At 30.6% G+C, this 23,990-nt stretch overlaps 2 protein-coding genes across 17 annotated transcripts; one reads left to right on the forward strand and one right to left on the reverse strand.

Annotated features, from left to right (window-relative positions):
• The first annotated feature begins 388 nt into the window (after positions 1-388).
• RtGEF (Rho-type guanine nucleotide exchange factor) lies at positions 389-19,185 on the forward strand. 9 transcript variants are annotated; one of them, XM_074132006.1, is made up of 13 exons: positions 389-1,113; positions 1,209-1,335; positions 1,446-1,605; positions 1,754-1,972; positions 3,162-3,351; positions 3,543-3,764; positions 3,854-3,932; positions 4,027-4,151; positions 4,891-5,023; positions 5,114-5,197; positions 5,299-5,318; positions 9,019-9,113; positions 10,464-10,600. In XM_074132006.1, the coding sequence occupies exons 1-13, from the start codon at positions 1,042-1,044 to the stop codon at positions 10,465-10,467; spliced, it is 1,530 nt and encodes a 509-aa protein (XP_073988107.1). In that variant the 5' UTR covers positions 389-1,041; the 3' UTR covers positions 10,468-10,600. The 9 variants fall into 9 exon arrangements, with proteins under 9 accessions (XP_073988107.1, XP_073988105.1, XP_073988109.1 ...); XM_074132008.1 differs by lacking the exon at positions 5,299-5,318 and adding an exon at positions 6,461-6,487 and having other exon boundaries at positions 390-1,113; XM_074132005.1 differs by having other exon boundaries at positions 390-1,113; positions 10,461-10,599.
• A 1,561-nt stretch (positions 19,186-20,746) lies between these two features.
• LOC141456233 (homocysteine S-methyltransferase YbgG-like) lies at positions 20,747-23,790 on the reverse strand. 8 transcript variants are annotated; one of them, XM_074132019.1, is made up of 7 exons: positions 23,527-23,790; positions 22,869-23,133; positions 22,387-22,646; positions 21,644-21,796; positions 21,277-21,548; positions 20,994-21,205; positions 20,747-20,916 (listed from the first exon to the last, which is right to left on the reverse strand). In XM_074132019.1, the coding sequence occupies exons 3-7, from the start codon at positions 22,538-22,540 to the stop codon at positions 20,760-20,762; spliced, it is 948 nt and encodes a 315-aa protein (XP_073988120.1). In that variant the 5' UTR covers positions 22,541-22,646; positions 22,869-23,133; positions 23,527-23,790; the 3' UTR covers positions 20,747-20,759. The 8 variants fall into 8 exon arrangements, with proteins under 8 accessions (XP_073988120.1, XP_073988117.1, XP_073988122.1 ...); XM_074132016.1 differs by lacking the exon at positions 22,869-23,133 and having other exon boundaries at positions 22,387-22,556; XM_074132021.1 differs by lacking the exon at positions 22,869-23,133.
• Positions 23,791-23,990: the final 200 nt, after the last annotated feature.

The following is a 23,990-nucleotide window of genomic DNA, read 5'->3' on the forward strand; positions in this document are numbered from 1 at the left end:
GGAATGTAATTTTACAAAATCGCAATGGTAAAAAGCGAAAACTTAGGCCGCGTATTATTAGCTATCAGAGTAATTGATCTTTATTCAGATGAAGAATTTAAAAGTTATTTCAGGTAAATGATTTTGTGTAATTCAGTGATTTAGTGTGTAAAGGGATAAGTAATTATTTATTTATTTATTTATTGTAGACTTTCGAGAAACACATTCTATTATTTACATGAAATAATACTTCATTTACATGAGATAATTTTTTCAGTCGCCATATTTTGTTTTAAAAATTGCGCCATATTTCTGAACGTTCACTTCGACCCAGCTCTATAGATGGGGCGTTGTGGGCTTCGCGTGAGCGAAAATAGTGACGTCATTAGTGACGTTTTCGCCACGACCACAACGACCGCGGTCGCCTAGTGGAACGCCTGAAGGTATGTTTTGATCGTTGTGGTCGCTTAGTGGAACGCACCCAGTATGTTTCGTCTTACAGGTGTCAGCCCTGGTTCGAAATAATCCACAATTAAACCTCCAAAAATTAAATTAAATATTTTTTATTAGATGATGTTGCAAAACGATCCACTTTCGTGGTTTTTGAATGTAGCTTTTTCTACAAATTGAAGAAGGGAAGAAGAAACTTGTCATTGGTTTGAATTTCCCTCCCATTCAGATCACCTGGCTTAACCTAGAAAATGGTAACCAAACTTGAAGATGAGTGAAGCAATGTAATCATTGTTATTAGCTTCAATAAAAGTGAGGTAATTTCGTGTTTTTATATTTGGCCAGTGGTTGTGTAAAGATAGTTAATAATGTTAAAAAATTGAAAGTTTTCGTGCTTATTTTATAATACTTAGTTCGTATCAATTGGAAGAGGTACCTCGTAAATGAAATGAATATAATTATCCACCTATTTGAACTAAAGTTCTTTCACAAAAAGGATTTAAAATGTACAACATAATCCTTACTCGAAGCATTTATTCTCATGCTTGGAACTATTTTAGTTAATTAATACTGAATGCATTCAATTTAAAGAGCAATTAGCAGTCATGCAAAATGGTTTTGGATGAGCATCAACCATTTCTTGTACAGGCAGTTTACTCATTCAAAGGAAAAAACAATGATGAGGTTAGTTGTGTCACAGTTTCTCTTATTATGATAAAAGTAACTGCTATGTCAAATTAGTGAAGAATAGACAATATTTGTTTTATTTTATATAACAGTTATGCTTCAAGAAGGGCGACATAATTACTGTAACACAATTAGAAGAAGGTGGTTGGTGGGAAGGAACCTTAGGAGAAAAAACTGGTTGGTTTCCTTCAAACTATGTTAAAGAATACAAAGTTCAAAGTGAGTGACTCGTTTTATGTAAATATGTCTAACTAAAAGTTCTGTAGAGAACAGATTTTTATACGACTTTTTGTTCTAAAACGATATAAATTACGGGCTTATTTTTTCAGGTGATAACCTGAGTCCTGTAAAAACTTGTGATATAGTGGCGCAACAACGAGCTTACAGAAGCGTTGTGCTTAAAGACTTCATAGATTCAGAAAAGTTACACGTCAATGAATTACAACAATTAATACAAAATATTATTGTTCCAGTTGAGAAAAGTCATTTGTAAGTAGTTGGCTTCAATCATATTGTAAGGTGTATAAGAAAAATGGCTGTTTTCGCTTTGAAATATTTAATTAATTGAATACCCTTCGTTAGTTTCTTCGTGATTCTCAAAAAAACGTAGGTGATGTAATTTATTATTTTTTTCTAGGTTATCTAAGGAAGAAACCGCTGCCTTGGTAAATAATATAAGAGAAGTAGTAAATTTACACGAAAATGTTTTGAGTGGAGTTGAATCTGCTATTACTAAACCTCCTTCTGAACAGAGAGTTGGCAAACTGATGCTCGGAATGGCACCAAGATTTAAACAGATCCATCACTCTTACTGTTCTGTTCATCCGCATGCAGCTTTCATAGTTAATAAGCAAAAGTAAGGGTAGATGTAGTTATTAAAACATATATTATTAAGGAAATTACCTGTTATTATAAAATATTAAAACTGTCCGGTAGGATAATTGTGTTTGATCGTCAAAAACTGCCGTGGAAAACACCCAGCTTAGAATTTTTTTTCTCTTTTTCTATAAAAGATAAAATTCCCAAATATTCTTTATAATATAGGGCATATTCTCGTTTACAAGAGTATTTTTTTGCAACTACGTAGATTTGATAGGTATCGAGAAAAAAGTTGCCAAAAATGAAGAAAAACGGCATTTTCAAAAATTGTTCTTTTTACCTTTTTTTTGTAAACAACGTAGTGCCTAAACACGTGAACTGATTTTCATGAATGAAGTGTCATTGATTCGAAATTTTATGTACAAGTTGCTGTTGGAGGTCTTGTCGCTTTACATAATTAATGAGGAGAGTTTGCCCTACTAAACAAGGCCCCTCCGAACCGAATTTGGCAGGTAGCTGAGGTTAAAGCTTCCTTATGTTACATTGCAGTGCCATCCTGCTCTTACATCCACAAAGTGAAAGTAGTGCAATTGTTTCAAATTATCGATGCGTGAACCGATTTAGATAAATGAAGTGTCATTCCGTTCGATATTAATTATGTAGGTGCGTCTCTTGGGTTCACTATGCAGCACTTAATACTTAAGGAGCGTAGTTTGCCCTAAGTGTGGGGCCTCCTCTAAACCGTGGTTGTAAAAAGACGAAGGGCTGTTAAAGTGAGTCATTAATTTCACGATATAAAGGCAAACTATACTCAGGTAGATCATATTCAAAAATGTGTATGGTATGTTAATTTCGTTCGTAAAGGACTATGAAGCTAAAGATAGAACTATCCAAAAGGGGCAAAAATCTCCTCAAAAAAACGAAGTTTTTCAGAAAATAAGCATAAGAGTCTGTGATATCTAATAATTTAAATAAAAAAATTAATGAAAATTTAATGCAATAAAATTACTTAAGTGATAGTAATAATATGACAAACATACGCTCTTTCAAACGTTTCTATATAACTGAAATTACGAAGTGAAGATTGTTGGGTACTTGCTGATTTGTGTACCTTTTTGTCGCTTAATCAATCCTTATACTGAACTTATTACACTGGAAGTTTTTGTTTAGGAGATATTATATAAGGAAAAGTTATATGATTGAGGAAGTATTTTTTTTTTTTTTAGAGATAAACTGACATCTTTATTTCAAACTGAGGGCATTAATTTATTGACGCTCACTACTGGCTTGAGTAAACCATTTCGAAGAATAGAAAAATACACAAATCATTTGCAAGAATTAGAAAGACACCTGGAAGAAAGCCATTCAGATAGAGGAGATACACAGAGAGCTGTCAGCGTCTACAAGGACATTGCTGTAAATTTCTCGTTAATACTATTTAAGAATGATTTGAATTAGTGTTTGTTTGCTTACAAACTTACATTTAATACATATCTCAGACAAATGAAATTCATCTTATTAAAATGTTGCTAACTTACAGCCATATATTTAAAGATTTTTATTTTCTTATTGATTGGCTAACAATTTTTGCTTTCAAACACTTTTAGAATGCCTGTTCGGTGGTTCGACGTCAGAAAGAAATGGAAGTGGAAATAATGAATGGAGGAGTGCGTGGATGGGAAGGTCAAGATATTAGTAAAATGGGTGAAATTATTCACATGGGTTCAGTAGCAGTAGGACCGGAACATAGAGATAGATATTTAGTGTTGTTTCCATCAACATTGCTTATGCTCAGTGCCAGCCATCGCATGAGTGCTTTTATTTATGAGGTATTCTTTGCAAGCTCGTTTCAGTGCATAGTATAACTTTTTAAAAGGTATGTAACACTATTTTCATGTCAAACTGTGTAATATTTTAGGGAAAATTGCCTTTAACTGGAATAACAGTTAACAAACTTGAAGATACCGAAAACTATAAAAATGCTTTCGAAGTAATAGGTAAGTAAGTACTTATTAAAATTGGATTAATTAGTTTTATCATTTCAAATTTGTGCACTTACACATAACTATAATACTCCAATTCAATTTTTAGGTCCTTTAATTGAAAAAATTTTAGCAATTTGTCAAACTAAAGAAGATCAACAACGTTGGGTAGATGTTATCAAAGAGCAATGTAACAAATTTGGAGCCAAGGCTTCGCCGTTGGCATTGCATAAAGTATGTAAATAAAGTATTAGTTTAAGTAACTACTCGGTTTTCTATTAATAAATTTGTTTTTTTTTTCTTTCTCTCTAAGCAGTAGATCTTGCTGCAGATATTTATTATTATTATTTAAAAAAAAAAAAACAGACTGAATAGAGCTTCAGTCTAATTCCCTTGGTCAAATAAGTTCAACATTGAAATTTTGGAGTTACATTAGTCTGGCTCTGGTAGCCTCCGCACATTGTTTTCTCGTTACAGATAACACTTTCCATTACCGGAATAAGAGGCTTCTATAATAGAAAATCTAATCTGGGAGTCCAGCATGGATCTCTGCGTGGTTAATCCTTTATATTACGTCGAATCCGATGAGTCCAATTAAATGTTATTTTTATGCAGCCATCCGATTCAGTTCATTATCAGTAAAAGACTCCTCAAAATTTCACTACTGTTTTCTCTAGTAATTGTAAAGACAATTTTCTTTTATTTTTTTTCAATGAACTGCCTTGAACCTCGATCGTTAACCTTGAAAAGATTAACTTGATACCTCTTCATTATTTCTTCCTCTATTTGGTTATTCCTCTTTATTCTTATAGGAATATTGTAATACCTATGAAAAATCTATCTTCTCCAAATAGTTAACAAGTCTTCAGAATACTTTAGGTACTTAGAAAATAATGTATTGAAGATAGTTTTTCGTACTAACTTTTTTATTTATTGCTATTGAATTCAAATTGTATTTACACTTATTTTTTAGAAACATGAAAATCTGATGATAGATCATAATACTAACGGTCCATGGTCAATGACAAGACTTCGCCCGTCTGCTCCCACAAGATTACGGCCTTCTGCTCCGACAAGACTTTTGAAGGCAGTTGTACCACCAAAAAGTAAGAATAATAATACTTGTATTATAGTGTTCTATTATTTGAAATATTTTTAATCAAAATCTAAGCCTAATTATTGTACCCATTTTGTAGGTGATTTTGAAAGAGATGCGCAAATTCTTCGAGTAATAGAATCATATTGTACGTCAGCTAATTCCAGATTTACTTTGAATTCAGGTAAGCCTTTAATATCTGAACTTCCAAATAGCTAGTAAAATTATTAAATTTTAAATTTCATTAGAAATTAATACAATAATTTGTTTTTTTGTAAAACTAAGTCCATTCGTTAGTGACTTACGTAAGTTTTCCCACAATCCAAAATTAGAAAGGCACAATTTAGAGAATAGAAGTGATTTATCTTGCAGATAGTAGCCAAATTAGATATTGGTTTTTCATTTTTATTTTTGCATATGAACTAATTTTCTCTAATTAAATTCGTCTATACATTTCATATTTAAAAAAGTAAACAGTTTAAACTTCATATGTTTCTTTATTTTGCCAAAGATTAAAAGTTTATTCGGTTTAAGACATCAAACATCAGCTCTTACTTCTGCACTTTTCTCTAAACGTAAATTGTAGACACTTAGTAATTATAAAAGCCAACTTACCAAATAAAATTGTATTTCCATAATAAAAGCTTTCCTTCTTTGATTGTAAGTTTTTAATTTAACAAAATAACCAACACTTTTTGTTGTAACTATTGGGCTGCTTTATAACCCACCTGCCCTATTACTCCTTTTGTAATATTCGATAAAATACATAAGCTTTAATAAAGGAGCGATTTCTATCAGATCCTATAGCTTGAAAAGTTTGTATACACTTTCATATACTATAAGAAATTATTAATAAAGTTTTTGGAAAATTTTGGAACTAAATCTCTCTGTAGGTCATTCTTCTGACTGTCGTCCTAGTGTACATCGGAATAAGGAATGTTCATCCGATGAGGTCATTGTGGCCCTCCCAATTTTTTTTTCTGTGATGCAATATTATCAAAATAAATTTATCAAAGACCCTCCGAAGCTTATGGTTGCCGGCTTAATAGTTTAGTCATATGTTTATTTTAGTAGCCATTCCCTTTTTTTAGAGGTCCTCATTAAATATTATTTAAAATGTGCACTTTACAACTAAATTAGTGTTGTAAGAGGAATTTTTATTCTGATTTCAAATCACTTTAATTAAGAAAAGGGTTATCTCAGCGGTAACTCAAGACTCTGAGACCTCAGGTTCGAGGCCGGCCTTAGATTTACCCTTCCTAGGACTTTCTACAAACAGAACCGGGTTTTATTCAGTGTTGCTTTTAACGAGTGAATAATACTGTTCGGAAGCCGGCAGTGACTAAGAAGGCTTCGTGCTCCTAATGACCTAATTGTTAATGCGTCTTAAGTTTAAAAACAAAATTACCTTAATTAGTGATATGTTACTTTTCCTTCCGATTGCCAGTATCATTCAGGCCTATGCAATCTGCAGGTAAAAATGTGGAAATATTTAACACTATTATGAACAAACCCAATATACAATTATCATTAAAAAAATTACCGAAAATACGGTAACAGAAAGACGAACAAAGTCATAAATATTGGACAGTTATACGTACCATATTATTAAAACTCCTATTCTATACTTTTTTACATTTTTATCTTGTATGTTTTTTGTACCTCTGATGCTTTTGAATATTTTGTTCAGGATTTATGTATTACAACTTTTTCTTTTTTTTTTAAGATAAGTAATGTATTTTGCATGTCTTTTATTTTTCGCATGATTGCATGCATATTATTAAGTGGAGAAATAATAAAATGCTATAATCAATTAACGCAATACTTGGAGAAATTCTGTTTTTATGGTACTCAGTATATTTTTAGTTCATTTCTTTATATTTTTATGTTGCTATTTTCTTTTTTCAACTATTGCTATTATTTCTTTTTGTTATCATCAGTTTTTTAGTGTATCACTTTGGTGTTTCTCCTATAGAATTTGATGTTTTCAATCATTACATTTTTTTAGTATTAATTTGAAAGCATTTATTTTTGTTTTTGTAATAGGCAGTAACATACTGCCCAAACAGTTTTATAATATAAACGCAAGTATATATTCAATAAATACTTTATTTTTGCTTTATTACAGCTACTTAAAAAATATATGTATACATTTATACTCGAAGGGGCATGTAAAAATTTAATGTGTTTTTGTTTATTTTTTATTTTTTTAATTAAGTAGTTAGTTATTTGAGCAACTATTTAAGGAAGTGGCACTTTCACGTAAGGGAGGAAAATTGTGATGCAAAATCAAATACTAAACATAAAGTTAGGCTTTCAGTCAACTGAAAAGCATTACATTTATTAGAGATAACTAAAATGAGGGGGTGAATACAAATATTAGTTTTTTCTTCTATGGAATAGTTTCATTGACTTCATAAACCATCCACAGACGTCTGATATTTGCAAAGATGTCTTGCAATAATATTAATAATTTTACGTCGTTCTAAAAAAAAATTTTTTATATAATTATGAAGTTAAGCGTGATCTGTGTTAACTCGGAGGGAACGGTGACTTAGATCAGCGATGGTTTAAATATTTTTGGTAGACTGTCTATGTCGATAACAATTTTATGGAAAGCTATCAAGTAAAGCACAATTACTTGTGCAATTTCTGCAGAACGTTTAGGCAGTCTAGATATGTCACAAGCATCATTTTCCAGCTGTAAAGAATGTGTTTGATAATGCCAAATTAAGTTATATCACAATAGCTCGCTAGGAGTCTTGTTTACCTGTCATAACTAATGAATAGTGAGATAAAAAGTGGATTTACTAGTGAAATGTGAGACGGTGATAAGAGGTTGGTCTGCGGTCAAATCATCGATTCGGTTGGTCAGTTGTTTCCAGTATTATTGCATGAATTTAGACCTTTTCTGGCAACTAACAGAATGTAGGAAACTAAGTAGCAAATTACAATCGTAATCCAACAGCAAGATAACAGTCGACTCGTACGTTTTTTTAGATCCATCGGGATTTAAGACTTTTCTTTTTCCGACTACCTTTTTTTGGCCCATGGTTATTTTAATTTGTGGCAGCTAATATTAATTAATAGCTTCGATTTTTTTCGAATCTCTGTCCAACGTAAATCAGAGAGGGACTCAAAACTGGCCCAGATTCCTTACTGTCAATCATGGTGAGCTATATTTTTAACTTACAAAAAAATATGTTTTCATTTGTTGAAAAAAAAGGTCTTTTAATTTTTTGTTGATTTTATTAAATCGTTAGGATTGTTGTCAGCATACCAGAAAGTGCCTCCTTCCGCCCAACACGGTTAGTCTACTTCTAATAGGCCTTTAGTTCGTGCAAATAGACGTGAGTGGTAGTATGGGAATTGAAAAAAAATGTGGGGGTTGATTTCGATTGTGTATTACACTTCCTTGAGAGAGTAATATAGGCATTATTATTCCGTCTCTACGTTATATTAGATCGGTCCTTGTAGAAGCATATTGCACTGTTCTCTTCTATTTGCACGAATGGTCTTTGGCACTCTTATCAAACCAAATGTTAAATTCAAAAATATATGTTAAAAGTACTAAAAAGTACTTTTATTTAATCAAAATTTGGTTGCTCATATGTGACTGAGGCATGATTATTGTTTTGCCTTTAACTTTTGAAGCATTTTTCTTTTGTATATATAGCCTTTTATCAATAATTGTTGTAGTTCAAGTGCAAACAGAATGTTACGAATTTAGATATATTTTTATTTTGTAAACCACATAATTGTTCGTTTGTATATATAAAATGTTCCCAAAGCACGAACTTTTCTTGAGCATAAACAAATCAACTTTATTTTTTGTTAAATTTTTTAAAATTCTTTATTATATATTTGCATTTGTGTTAAATTCACTGCTTTAAAAGTTTAAATTCTATATCATGTTTTTTTTTTTTATTAGAATTTATTGATTTCTTGTTTGGCCTTACTAAAAAGTCTGTTCTTCTTTGATTTGTAAAATGTATAAAATTACAGTCACACTTCATTCTGGACGAATGCAACAGCATAAACCCAAGGCTGGCATTTTATCATGGCTCATCGATTGATCGTACCTCTACCTTTGAAAGCAGGTTCATAATCTCTACTTTCTTTTTTTTTTTTTAATTCTGTTATTTTTAAGCGTCCCCTTCAAGAACTAAGAAATTGTTAATTTACTCTTGAATTAGCTGAAACAATTGTTTAATTTTGTGGTAGATAATGTGGACGCTTCGACTCTCTTAGCTTCCTTCAGTTTTTTTTTGTTTCGTTATTATTTGATGTTTTGACAGAAACTGTTTTTAAAAAATTAAGAAATCTTTGTAGAAACTTACTGTCTCCTTGAAAGAAATGGTTTATTTCTTCGGGAATCAACCATACCTGACCTGCAAGGTATCCCAAGGTCTACAGCCTACCAATATTAACTTGTATCATAACTGCACTGACTAAGGTCCGCAAAAGTAATTGTTTGCACCTAAGAGATAAATTCTATCTCGTCACACACATTGTGCACTTTATTGGGAGGAAAAAATAAAATAAATATTAATTTCCAGAGTGAATAACTTTCACTTCTAGGATCAGTTATAAAATATTCCCATTAATGGATAATGTCCAGCCATTTCAGTAAACTTGAAATTTCCTGTCACCATTTGTGTTCTAAGGCTTAAACAGAAACTTAGGATCGAGATGAGATACTTGATTTGCGCAGTGATTTTTGTTTAATTAAGTTTAGTTAGCTAATTTTGCTCAAGAACTACATGTTCGCAGATTCTGTCGAATTGTACATAAAGAATAGCAGTGTAGGGTTGGGTCGCTCGATGCAGTAAATAATAATATAACAGAAATATCTAAAAAGTAATCAGTGGCAGGGAAATATTTCTTATTTCTCTTGAGCTGCTTTACTGTTAACAGGCAGATTAGTTGGTTTTAAGGATCGCGAAGGCTCACTGGCCATCCCTCTTGGAAGAAGATAATGTGGAGAGAAGATAGCAATAAACGTTCCTCGTTTTTTTTTCACACATTAAAATTGTTTTTGTCGTGAGTTGTAGCGTTTACATTACTTGAAATAATTTCAATAACTGTTTAAAGAAGGAATATTTAGGTTAATTTTGTTTGATCTTTTTTCATTATTTAAAGAATATTTAGAAAAAGGTATGAATACCATTTTTTCCTAGTGGAAATTGTTTTATTTATTATAAATACTAACATAGTTCAAGAATTTATTAATTACAATTTTTAATCGATGGTGAATTTATCAAATAGAATGAGCAGTGTATTAACCTCTAATTTTAACGATTTTTTTTTTCTAATTATTAATTTAACCCGCTAGAGAGTTTGGTTTTTGCTAAAGTGATGGTTTTATTTTTTTAAGTGGTAATTTTGAAATAATAACAATATTTTTTGTCACAATGTGATAGTAGGTGTTTGATATTTGTGTACAGCAGCTGAAAAGATACGAAGAGCTGAATCACCACAGCCACTTGTACATCGCAAACCAAGACCGCGTCGAGCTTCCACCTGGTGCTGTGGTAATTTCTCACCCGTGTTAAAAGCTATTACCAAGGCTCATTTGGATTGATTAAAATTTATACATTTTTCTGTTATAAAAATCAATGATTTACGGCATATAATTATTATTCAATTAAGTAAGGCGTGTCTGTGTATTATCTGGCGCTCTGCGTCATTTCAACGCCTGCCTCCAAATAGTGTTCTGCGAATCTGTCGCGTCTATCATTAAGTTAATCCTTTCCTTATATGATTTTAAATATAGTTTGTTTTAACAACTTTCTTCGTTTATTTACAGACAGGAAGTACTATTTGAAATAAAAAACCGTTGATAGTTTGGTAATCCTGAACTATATTTAAATTAATTAATGTTTAATTATTCAACAGAATTTATGTTTTGTATAATATAGGTATTTAAATAAGTTATACATTCTGCAAAGTTTTGCAGATTTTTTTTTGGTGCTACTAATGAAGACTAATCTTGTTGATTATTCTAATGTACTTTTATGACTTTTGACGTTTATTCATGAAGTTTGTGTAGCTTGCCCCGCAAAATAATAATAATAATAAGCTAGATTGGTCTTTTAAATCATAAATTTATTGCGAACTTTTGAAAAATTTATCTTACTCGTTACTTCTGTTGGGTTTTCTAAAAGTTAAGAAATTATATATTTGAAAAAAATTATTGTATTATTTTAAAAATTTATTGGTACGTTTAAATCAGATTAAACTTATTATATTCTCCTGTACCAAGACTGATTTTAGTTTAATTTTATTAACATTTAGGAAAAGAATTAATATGTTAAATATCCAGGTATGTAAGTGTATATTGCATCGATTAGAGTTGTGTTTGCAGTGGTCTAAAGATAAATTGGATTTAGCTCGAAGTCGTTTCTGTGTCCTTTATTAGGTCTAATGCCGAGGAAAAAGTTTCAAGTATTTCAGTAATACATATATTATAAGGAAGGGCCACTCTTTGAAACTTCATTTCGAAATTGTAGCAGCAATTTATTTGAAACAGTGCAACAATGTATCGAGTTCCGGAGTTCATCTTGTTACGATTCAAATGAACTGTATGCATATTTGCTAAGTAATCGAGGAACAGAGGTGCGGACCTTAAAATAGAAATAGAAGAATTCGCACCCTAACAATAGAAATATTTATTTAGGGTCAAACTTTCTTTGTTCTTGTCGGAATCTAGTCTTCAGACCATGTATTTCCCTCACGTAAGATTTGTATTTTCGGTTCATTTTTGTATAGCGTCTTTTTCTTAATTTATCATTTATATTTCCCTCCTTTACGGCCCTTTTTAACAAGGCGTCCATAGTAAATCTTCAGTAAATAGCAAATGTGATCCACTCTATCTAAACAGCAGAGATAAAAAATTATCACAAAAGCTCGAAATCATTGTAGTCAATATTGATCAATCCTATACAGGCGAAGGAAAGAAAGAGTCTGGTTGTAGTCCACTCTAAGCAACATAATTTCATGTTTAGAAATTTAGAAATTTGCAGGGCTGTTACAGTACAGGCAAGGAACTTGATGTTTCTAAACTAAGTTATGTACGTAAGTGGGGCTTTTAATATCTGAAGTAAATGTTAATTTACTAAAAATTATATGAATCATTGGAAGTGATGAACTAATAGTGTGTCTCTCAATGAGAAACTTCATTCGTTCTTGATTTTAATTTCAAAATACATACTTAAATATTTAAAATATTCGGATATTGTGTTTGAACGTCAATTAATAATTTTTCAACCAACAAAAAAGGGGTAAATTTTCGTAATTATTATAACGTTCAAAAATTTTTAATAAGAGCTTTTAACGATGCCGTTTAATAATTTTTACAATTATTCAATTTGAGCTTCAAAATACATTGTTGATAAAATTAGAAATAAGTTCAGAAAATATATGAATGCGTAAGTTGTTTTCCTATGTAAATTAATATAAAGAATTGTTAATTGCATATGGAAATATAAACCCTTTCATTCGCAGTAGCTAATATAATATTTAAAGAAAGTTGATTATTATTTATACAAGTTATTACATTTATTATTAATTGCATTGATTTATATTAAATATTTCTAGATTATAAAGTGGTTATTGTGTATTAATATTGATATTATCAATAAATGCATTTTTAAAATATCAAATAGGAAATAAATACTAAATAGTTGTACCTGAAGTATAAATAGAAAATGAAAAAATTGATTACTTAAAACATAAAACTAAAAAAAACATTAAAACATTTATCTTCATGTTGGACAAATTACATTTTTGCATGTATCTTAGAGTTTATGATATGTACCTGTAATTTATTTATGTTCGTAATTAGTAATTGTTATTTTAAAGTCAAATCATGTAAACTTGTTGGTACTAAGGACCAAACCCAAGAGCACGACTTTTGTGAACGCGATATGTACAATATATTTCTATCGGATTGGAGTCTATAAGCAGTTTGGGTTTTTCTCGCCGCATTGCTGAAGATTAAAAATCTTTTATTAGGAATTTTGCTTTAGGAAGTGATATCTTTATCGTTTTTGTTAAGAGGAGGTTTCAAAATTAAGTTAAAAGCTTCTCCTATTTGGTTCAGTCATAACTTTGGAAAGGTTCCCTTTAAGGTTGTTTAAATTTTTTTCAGAATGCTGCGAAAGCTCTTAGGCGTTATTATTTACTTCCTAGAGTAGAGCATAGAGAGGGTTTTGACAGGGTAGCACTTGATCACAATCCCAATGGTGCAAATAATAATTCGAAAACATTGCCAGATGCTACTTTAAGAAGAGCGACATAATAATTTTGAAATTGACTTGTGAAAAATTCATTAACTTTATTTATATGTATAGATGTTAAGCGATTAGGGGAAAATTCTGTCGAGTTTGACCAAAAGTAGAAATAAATAATCGTGAGAAATCAATTTAAATTGTTCAAAAATATGTTGAAAATCAATATTAAGAAATTCGTCATATTTTTATTTTATTTTTTTTTTTTTTTTTGCACGTCAACCAACATTTGTGATGTTATTGTCGCCCGGAGCTTTTATCAGTGCACTGCCGGCCTCCGTACAGTGTTCTCTCGCTACAAACTACACTGTCTATCACCGGACATTGAGCTGTAAGAAGTTCCTAAGTTAGAGAAAATCTAAGGACTAGCTGGATTCGAAACTGGAATTTCCCCACTGGGATTCAACGCGCTAACCTCATTTAGCTAATCCCTTCCCTAAATGTCATAACTGTTTGATTTTATAATTTTAAAAGGATTATTTAATAACTAATGCGTGGTTGGATCTAATTAACGAGTAAATAAAATAATTTAGTTTGTATATTGGACATTATTTGTTGAAAGTCTCTTACTTTCAACTTGTCATAGTACGGTCGTACTTTGTCGTCAGTTTTGTTTGGTTTTTTCATAATAATGATTGAACTTAAACAAACGTCGTTTGTCCTACCAAAAGGTAATGTCCAAATGACTTAAACAAGCAAAACTTTTAAATGGTTTTGTTTGGTTGATGCAAACAGCTGTCTTCCTTTAGCAGTTTTATATCTCTATATATTGTTGAATTTTTTGCTTTTATGTCGTTTAAATTTGAGGAGAATTATTTTAACTACTAGAAATTGAAGGAATTTTTAATTTTCCAAAGCTGTTAAATTAGATTAAAATATAAGACGGGTCCTGTAGGTTTAATGAGCCTTCCCCTTGTTGGTCTAGTTGGAGAAATCTCTCTTATTACAAGTTCTTGGGGTTTCCCTCCCCTAGTCTTTGCGTCTAAGGTCTCTTGGGTCTCTCAATGGTCTTAAGTCCTCACATCACTAAATCACTTACATCACTAGATGTAAGGATAGGTATTCTTCTATTTCTGTGTCAGTCTGTACCAAGTCTGAAAATAAATTTCGCCCTATGAAGGGTCGTTGCAAAAACCGAAGCCAAGGGGACTTCGGTCTGGATATGAACCGCCACACATTAGTTATGCTTTACAAAATTAGCTGGATGAACATTGTACTCATTGAAAATATTAATTGTTTCTATTTTAAGTGGTAATTAGTTATTTGGTTCATAATTAGCCAGACCTTAAATTTTACAAGAGGAAGGATATTCGGCAGTGGCCAGAGAAAGTCTTCAAAAAACATGTTATTGAACACATAATCTGGCCATTGCCCCGAACCTACTTACTATTTAAATTCAGCGATGTTTGCGTTAACCATTGATACTCATTAAGATTATTATGTAGTCAACTAACAATTTTTAAATAGTCAGTGAAGTAACTGTTTATTAATATCGTATTGTTGTAATATTAGTTGTTTTTATGATCCAAATATTTTTTTAAAAATAATATATAGGTTAGGTGCCTGCATTTTTGTGCCTTGTTGTTCTGTTTAAGTTTTTATTATTGTACTTTTTTTATCTTATTTGAAAATAGACAAAAAATAAAGGAACCAAATTTTGTTTTCTTAATAAATTACACTTTATTCTGTAAAATATTCCATTTTTATGGTTATTGCCTTAAATTATTGGCATTGCTTTTGTAAGTGTACTTCTACAATTAAAAAACTAAACAAAAATATATAAATGGTATATGTAATTGTAATCGGATATTTTAAATTATTTGAAGTGCATAATTAATAAATATAAAAAATACCTACAGTTATGGAAATTTTAAATTATTGTGTTTCAATATTTTGATTTTTTTTTTTCCAAGTAAAACACATTTATTTCTCCACTTCTACTATGTATATAATTTTTACTGCATTACTAAGCCAAATTTTTAATTTAGATGATACAGATTCTGAAAACGTGGATCATTGTATGAATGCTAGCAAAATTATTGAGACTAATTCTAAGTAAGTATATTTGAGGTTAAAATTGATGTACAGTTGTTAAAATTATTGATTTTATACGCGTGCTTTGTACTGATTTTGTTTCAGGGATTTATCTGGAACTGTATACGAATTACATGAGAGAATATTACAATTACAAAATGAATTAGATACATTGAAGTCAGACGTGAAAGTGGAAAAATCAGCTCGAGAACAGTTAGAGGCTTTTGTGCAGAACAATCAGTGTCCTGTTACACCAAAGGAAGAGGCAAACGGCTCTTGACAGTTATATATTATTTGTGCAACTTAATATTATTTTTAATTATTTCAAGATCCATTCTGTGTGTTTTGTTCTTTAAAGGCTAATTATTTTAATATTATTATGCTTTCTTGTGATATACCAGTATTTTATTTAGGAAGTTTAGTTTGTTTTATTTCTTTAATTGGTTTTTGTTGTAAATTTCTTCCATTTGCCTCTTCTTTCTACTCCTTCTCTCTCAAGTTGTAGAAGTTTATGTAACTTTCAATTCAATTCAATAATCTAAGTGTATTTCTTTGTGAAAAACTTTCTTTCCATATCATGCATGAAGAAGTATTGTAATTTAGTAGAAAGCAGAAATAGTAGACATTTTCTTCACGCATTTTGCGCTATTTTTATGGGCTGGTAATGTTTCCATTTAAGATGCCATCTTTTATTTATCGTCTTGAATCAGGGTTCCGGCTCACATCCCTATGATGATTGAACTCGGCGAGCGAGTACCGTGAAGTAACAAAATTTCTTCATAATTATTAAATAATTAAATAGTTACATATTTTGGTAATTTTACAAAAATAAATTTTAAAAAAATACTGAGCAAAACTTGCAAATGTCAATTATGATGGATAACAAACTGCTAGTTAGGCAATTGAAAGTTATCAGGAATATAGTAACTATTCTGCGAATGCCTTACATAAAATCAATTTAACAAATATAAATAGTTACCAATTAAATCCTCAATATTTGGTTTGCAGATGTTTACCCTGTTTTAATCTAGATTCCTGATTAAGGATTTGATATGGCCAAGACATTAATGGTTTAGAATTATTTGATGGAGTAAAATTTGAAATATAACAGTTGTATGCCATTAGAATATCTAAAATTTGAGAACTGTTAAGAGAAACATCCCAATTTAGTTTTTTAAATATAGCCAAGAGAAAAATAGCATTTCACTTACGATCGAGTCATTTCCTTCAAAATCTAGAACTTCATCTTTTTGAACTTTAAAATCCTTTTGCTTTCCAAAATGCATTTTGTTCGGATAATGCTTCAAACAAAAGTTGCAGATCTACGTGCGTACAGAGAGTATGCTAGACTAAATAAAATCGTAGTACACTTTTAGAAAATCTCAAAAACTTGTAAAATAGAGATTTTACGGTCTAAGTAACAGTGCATGGCAGTATCCAAATATAATAAAATTTAAGCTCTCTCTGTGTTTTTGTTTTTGAGTTGTTCCAAGTGAGTATGTTCCTATATATTGTGCTATTTTTTCGATTGTGGACCCCTTGAAACGTATATTGAAAACCAGTATTGAAAATATAAAATGATCGTAATCTTCCCCTCATTAGGAGTGAAGAGAAAGTGTCATATTAAATCTGGTATCTCATAAATTTAAGAAATATTCTCCATTAGACCTTTAGTTAATAAATTGAAGTATCGATTCGTTAAGAAAAAGGCATCCATTTCCAGAATTTTTTCGGGTCCCGTGTGTTCTTCGTCGTCCTATACTCGCGTAGTGTAGTGTTAAATTTTCAACTGAACAAATGGTAGTTACTGTTGATAGCAAAACAGTTTCTCTTGATGATTAATTTTTAAATTTTGTTTTGTTTATAAACCTCTCGTACTTCAAATCCACTTGGCATGCCTTCAACATTCGCTGCCCGCATCCCATTTTTTCTCTCTGGTGCCCATTCTAAGCTTTATTTCTTCCGGTATTGATGTATTCTGGCCTTAATTCATCCCTTCGTTGGTAGTGTACTCGATCTCGCTTCTGTTTCACCTTGTAAGTATTTTCTTGTTTTTATACTGACTATTCCATTCCGACTTTCCCGACGGCCTGTCTTCTGTAGTGTGTTTCTGATGGTCATCTGGCATCTATGGTTCTTGAGATTCTTTTAATTATATTCCTTATGTATTTTTCCTTGTCGAAAAAGTTGCAGTTAAAATATGGCTTTCCTCGGGTGTCACTTATGCCAGTTTTACTAAAAGCGGATTACTTAGAGGAACTTCGCTTTCCCTCCAAGGAAGTTCCTAAGCAATAAGACTGGATTACTGTGTTCTCGACCTGGTGAGTTCTTTCTCTATTCATCTCTACCGCTTAGATGTTTTACTTCAATAGTGATTATTTTTATGTAGGTAAGATAGTAATAGTATCCACTTATTTTGTCAATTTCCTTATTGTTTGTTGTTTTCGATTTATTCCTAAATTAGAAGGAAGTACATCGCTGCAGTTTCAGACATTTCAGTTGGCCTTTGTATAGCTGCCTTCTTCGCCTAGATAATGTGTAGGAAAAGTTAGTACCCACGGTAAAAAATAAAGATAAATGTCAAAGAACTGTTACTTTATTGTTTCTGGAACAGTAAGACAACCTTTTGAGACTGATCTATAGGGCCAGCTCCTTGCCTTAAAAGTTTTACATAAATAGATTTTTTTATTTTTGACTAAACAATAGTAATAATCAGAAATTTTAAACATAATGTGTTCATTCCGTTTCGCATTTGATATGATAAACCGGCAAAATTAAGAAATTAAAATTTTCTTAAAAATTAGTTTTACTCATTTATCCTGAAATCTAAGAAGTTTTTTTTTTATACTAATCACTTGATTTTGAAATTAATTGACGAGTTCTATAAGATTTTAACTTTGTAATTATTTCGTTCAGTAGTAAGACTAAAGAAAAGTGATTAAATTTACATATGTTAGGATTTTTGATATCTCTGTTATTGGTAATCTCAGAATATTCTCTGAAATCTCTCTGTGTGTTTCAGAGGTATGATACTAAACTTTATAAGATTAAAAAAAGAAATAAAATCAAAACGAGAAGATATATTTGATGCAATTTTTTTAATTTTCGCTCACTATATTATATTAGTCCGTTGTTTTAAGAAAAGCTGTTATTCCTCAATGATTAGACTGATTTTTTTTTGTTCTAAAAAATATTAAATATACAATTATTTTTATATGTATTCTATATTTTATCTTAATTGTAATTAATTTTTAAAAATTATAATAAACGATGTTATTAAAGCATGTTAAAATATTTAATTAATTTAGCTATGTAAGAAGTAAAATTGAAGTATTTCAACTTCTACAAAACATTAATTTACATCGGTGTTATAAAAAAGAACATTTCTTGCCTGTTAAGAGATATATAATTTCAAATTTAGCTAATTTATTTTTGCTTAAAACGATTGAGATTGCTCAATAAAAATTATTTGTTTGTACTATCATTACATGAGATATTTAATTTACTCATTTTGACACAAGCAAGAATAATTAAAAAACGAATATTTAATGTTCAATGCAAAAAAAAACCTATAAACTAGGCATTGGTTATGCTTCTTAAGCCTTCATTCATGTTAATTTGTTTGTTTTGTTTGAGAAATAAATACAAAAATTTCCCAAATCTTTTTATATTTTAGAGATAGCATTTCTTTGTGAATTCATTTCTTTCCATATTTTGATTTCTTCAGCCACTTGGTGTACTTCACTAATGATTAGGCAATATTCAACTAGAAAAATATCAAATAAAATTAAAATGTTCTAATTATCCCATCGTGCTGTAAAGTGGCGAAATAAATATTGCAAATGTCTTTTGTCCATTTATTTTTAATTTAGAATTATCATCAATCTACGCTGTGTTGTTTCTTCTAGGCGTTAAGAGGCACTCTTCGCAATATGGACAAAATCTTGCTACACCACTAACAAACTCTTCTTTTGTGTATTTTACATTAGTTGAGTAATAAACAATAAAATAAAAAAAATGACTGTTTTTCCATACAGAAGTTCCTTCTCATAACAACTGGAAGACGAAAGTATGGTGGTCTTTAATCAGAATACCACATTGCTTTAAAAAAATTGAATTACTATGGTACGACCTTAGAAAGAAAGACCATTTCAGGACCATTATGTTCGAGAAGCATTTTAGAAAGTATACATCTAATCTAACTTGAATCTGCTCCAGGCAATTTTGGAAGACATCTCTGTCTACATACTGTTAAAAAAGTAAGAAGATGTAGGGATAGTTTCCATGAACTAACACTCGTCAGGTGGGCGTATTCATTTATTATTTTATTTACATAATGCTTTTAGGATGACTCCCATAGCATGGAAGTATTAAGATACAGAACCAATAATGTCATGTAAAACACAGTTTACAACAACTTAAAAGGTAAATAAGGAAAAAAATTCTTAAATCGTTGGAGAATCTACAGTAATTACAGAATAAATAAATTTCAATTCGTAATTATAAAAAAATAGTAGTAAAAATAAGTAATTACAGAAATGAAACAAAACAATATCTCAAAGATTCATTTATCTACCAATAATTCTTGCTTCTATAGAAGTATTCTTTTTAATAGAAAACGTTTTACCTGAATGTGAAAATAAATCCTGCTATGCTTAAATTTTTTTTTTCAACTTTATTTGTTCTTATTGCCTGAGTAAAGACCTCTTTCTTGGAGTTATGTTCATGAACTGAAGATTGTTTTGTACTAATGAACTGATATAATTTCTCACTTTAGTTTCACTTCAGTTATCAAGAAATGTGGGTATTGTTCAGTTTAATTCGTGGTGATTCATTTCGCACTCTAAATCATAATTTTTAAATGTGATGTTTTCAATTTTACAAAAAGAAATTCGAACTGCGGACAATTATTTGAATATATAGCTTACGTGTTATTAAACAATACATCAGTAAAGCAAACACTGAAACATTCATATTATTTTTAAAATTATTTCTTTTTATTGAGCCTCTGCAATTATTCAGTTAAGACTTGTTTAAAATAATTAGTCACTGACGTAAAAGTTAAAGATAATACACAAGTAGACTCGCCTTCTAAATTGTCAAGGCCCATAAGTAGTGCTGAAAGCCAAAGTGCTTTTCGTTTTAGGAGATTTCGTAATCACACGCAATCACAGCACACTTTAAAGTACATTGTGCACCAGTTCATCCTTCTTTATCAAGATTTTGGTCGTTTTTTAGTTCATTCTCCACTTAATTGGTTCTAAAGTGGAAAGTTTTCTGAATACAGCAAGGAATTTTGTATTATTATTTATTTTTAAAGACATCTTATTTAAATGACAAGTTCCACAATATAGCAGAGCTCTAAAGTAATAACTTTACAGAATCGGATAAAATAAATATAAACTCAATTTATATTTTTCTCTATACTATTTTATTTTCCCAATTTTTAATTTTTTTTGCTATTTCTTGAAGATCATTTGAAGTAGTTCTGCAGCAACCACCGATGTATGAAATACCAAGATTTAACCATTCTTCCACAAAGTCTGTCATTTTTCTTGTGTTATCTTTTTCTATCCATCTGGGAACATTAAATTGTCATTTAGATATACAACTATATAAATTTAGTTTATTAGCACAAGAAATTATACTTCATACTTTTTCTCAACACCATCATATATTTCACCACTGTTTGGATATGCTATAAATGGGATCGTTGCATTCTTCTTAATCAGTGCCGTAAATAAGGGCGTGACATATATGGGATTCACACAGTTGGCGCCGACAGCTATTAACTGTTTAGAGCCTACCTCCCAAATAGTGTTCGCTACTTCTGCAAATTCTTCTCCGTTACTTATTTGAGATTCATTCTAAAAAAATATTAAGGAATTTTAAACCTTATAGAGGCATAAAATTGTCTAAATAAATGAAGAAATTTTACCTTAATGGAGAAAGAAATCCAAGCTTTAACATTGGGAAACTCTTTCGTTAACAGCTGTATAACGGCTAAAGCTTCAATCGAGCAAGGAATCGTTTCTACGGCTAACAAATCCACACCACCATCAACTAAGGCTGTGATTCTTGGCCGGTGCCATTCAATTAGTTCTTCTTTAGTAACTTCTTTACAGTAGCTACCCGTATATTCAGATCCATTGTGTAGATAAGCTCCATAAGGCCCAACAGATCCTGCCACCTGAACGTTTAACTTCTTACCTTAAGAATACATTTAAGGCATAAGTGAACAACTAAAAAGAAAAGAAAGTAACTTTATCTTGATCATAATTTAACCTGATAAGATTTTTACTAACCACAAATATCTTCTTCTTCGGCGATGGCTTGTTTTGCTAACGAAACAGATTCTTTTATGACCTTAATTGCATCTTGTTGACTAACATTCATATGTTTCATAAATCCAGGTACACTGGCTTGATATGTGTTAGTTCGTATGATTTTTGATCCAGCTAGAAACAAAATTAACATCATTACAGCCCCTTATGAAGTAGAGTGTTAACTTGCAATTTTCTCTTAGAAAGTATACAAAATCAAGATAGTAAGTTAATCGTTCTATATATGTGTGTGTGTGGAACCAATGTACTATACATGTTTCATTTTATTAGAGAGGATAATCAGAGATACTGCACAGAGCATGTGAAACTTAAAAATGTTGGAAATCCAGCTCGATGTACTTTTTCAAAATCCACACCATTACATAAATTTTCCTAAATTTCACTTTAAATTGATTGCAAGTATATTCACGAACATTTCGTTTGCTTTTGTTTTAGATAAATAGCAGATACTTGTAAAAATGGACAAAATAATGAGAGAATACTCCCGTTAAAAACCCTTCACTCAATAATACCTCATCTTCTAGCTGAAGTTTTTGTACATACCAAAAATAAAACTTTGAAAAGATTGGGATGGTGTTCTAATGTACTGATAACACAGCATTTAGAAATTCAATACATGTCAAAACGATTTGTCCCAGCCTAGTTAAGAAACTTAAAATACAAAAAAAAAAGAAAAATTACATATTAAAAATAAATATTAATACCTCTAACAAAATCTCTATGCACTGAAATGCAAATATCTTTGTCAGTGAGCAGAAACCTTGAGGCCCACAGAGGATGTCCATCAATCTTCTTAGAAGTGTAGATGCTCAACTGGGTGGAAAGCCCAGCGTCTGTCAGTGTTACTGAGCTAGACATTACCTTGCATATAACTCTATGAAAATAAGATTTCTAGGTTTGAAGAATCTCTATAATACTGAATGATAAGGGTAAAGTATAAGGCAATTTTCAGCTTTTCACATACCTTTAAATAAATAAATAAACATTAAAAAAGAGAAACTTGCTTAAACTAAATGTAAGGACAAGTTTTGTTAAATGTGTCTTAAAAATAACTCAGAAAGGCATGTGCACATCAAAATAACATGCAAATTTACACTTAATTCATAGGGATATTTGTAAGACATCTAATATAATTGGTACCAATTAACTCACTTAAACAAATAAACTGCTGAGCGTGTTTACTAACCTCTTTCTCCGATTAAAAACATGCGTGATTGTGATGTAAAGGTACTCGGAAGCAAACGTGACATAACCCGAATGTAACGATATTTGTATCGGTATGATGAAATTTTTTGTTTATTAGGTATGTAAATACTCTAAATGTTCAATCAGTTTTTCACATATCACGCAGAATGGGTGATGCAATTTTTATTTTAAAAGCAAGCACTTGAAATGTGAAGGACTTAGTTCTTGAACTGATTTTTTTATATAAAAAAGAACTAAGTTATTAGCTGAAAAGAAGTACGTGTGTGATCATTGTAAATTTTTCAAAAACCATTTTCAAATTTTTATGCTTTTATTATGATTGACATGTTAATAGACAATGATTGTGCCCTAGCCTGATAATAGATTAATTTCAAAGAGACCAAGTAATGAAGTTACTTGAAAAACATAACCTTGCCTGTCGAAACAATTCCTGAGGGCGCCCCTGATTCATAGAATAAATCATCTTTCCCAAGTTGGCCATCTAGTACGAAAGAATGGTCATATCTGATCTTTAAAGTGGTCAACGAGTACGAGAATTTAGATGTACCATTTCTGTTCTGACGCCGTCCAAGAAGTTCTCAGGATCATAAGCTTAATGTAATCAATTTGAGAAATTACTCAACCTCTAGCTTCTTTACCTCCATTGTCGTATTCTCCTCATCTAAAGCAGAAGGTTTCGACGCCCATATTTGCTAATAACAGGAAATTGACAGATTTTGATTAAGACTTTGTGACTTTATCAGAAAAATGCAGGTTTTCATATCTCGGTCTAACTTTCCATCTTGGATTATACCTGCTGAATTTGGGAATATCAATAGTATAACCAGAAAAAAAAAATTTACAATTTAATAATTTTTCATAACAAAGTTGTTTGCACTATGCCATTGCCCCCAAAATCATGTGATTTATCTAGTAAACCCAGTGGATCCCAAATTTGTCTTTTGTTTGTATTTAGCATTATAATTACATTTCCAAAATTCTGCAGCTCTTTGATTATTCATGCTCTAAAAGTATTTCTCTGGAAGTAATAATAACTTAATGTTCTTCGATTTTAAAACTGAACGGGTGATGTGCGTTTTTATTTTTCTGTTCATTATATTTC

Source organism: Rhodnius prolixus, unplaced genomic scaffold (assembly GCF_049639745.1).
Source record: "Rhodnius prolixus isolate KJV_2025 unplaced genomic scaffold, Rpr scaffold_4, whole genome shotgun sequence".
NCBI lineage: Eukaryota > Metazoa > Arthropoda > Insecta > Hemiptera > Reduviidae > Rhodnius > Rhodnius prolixus.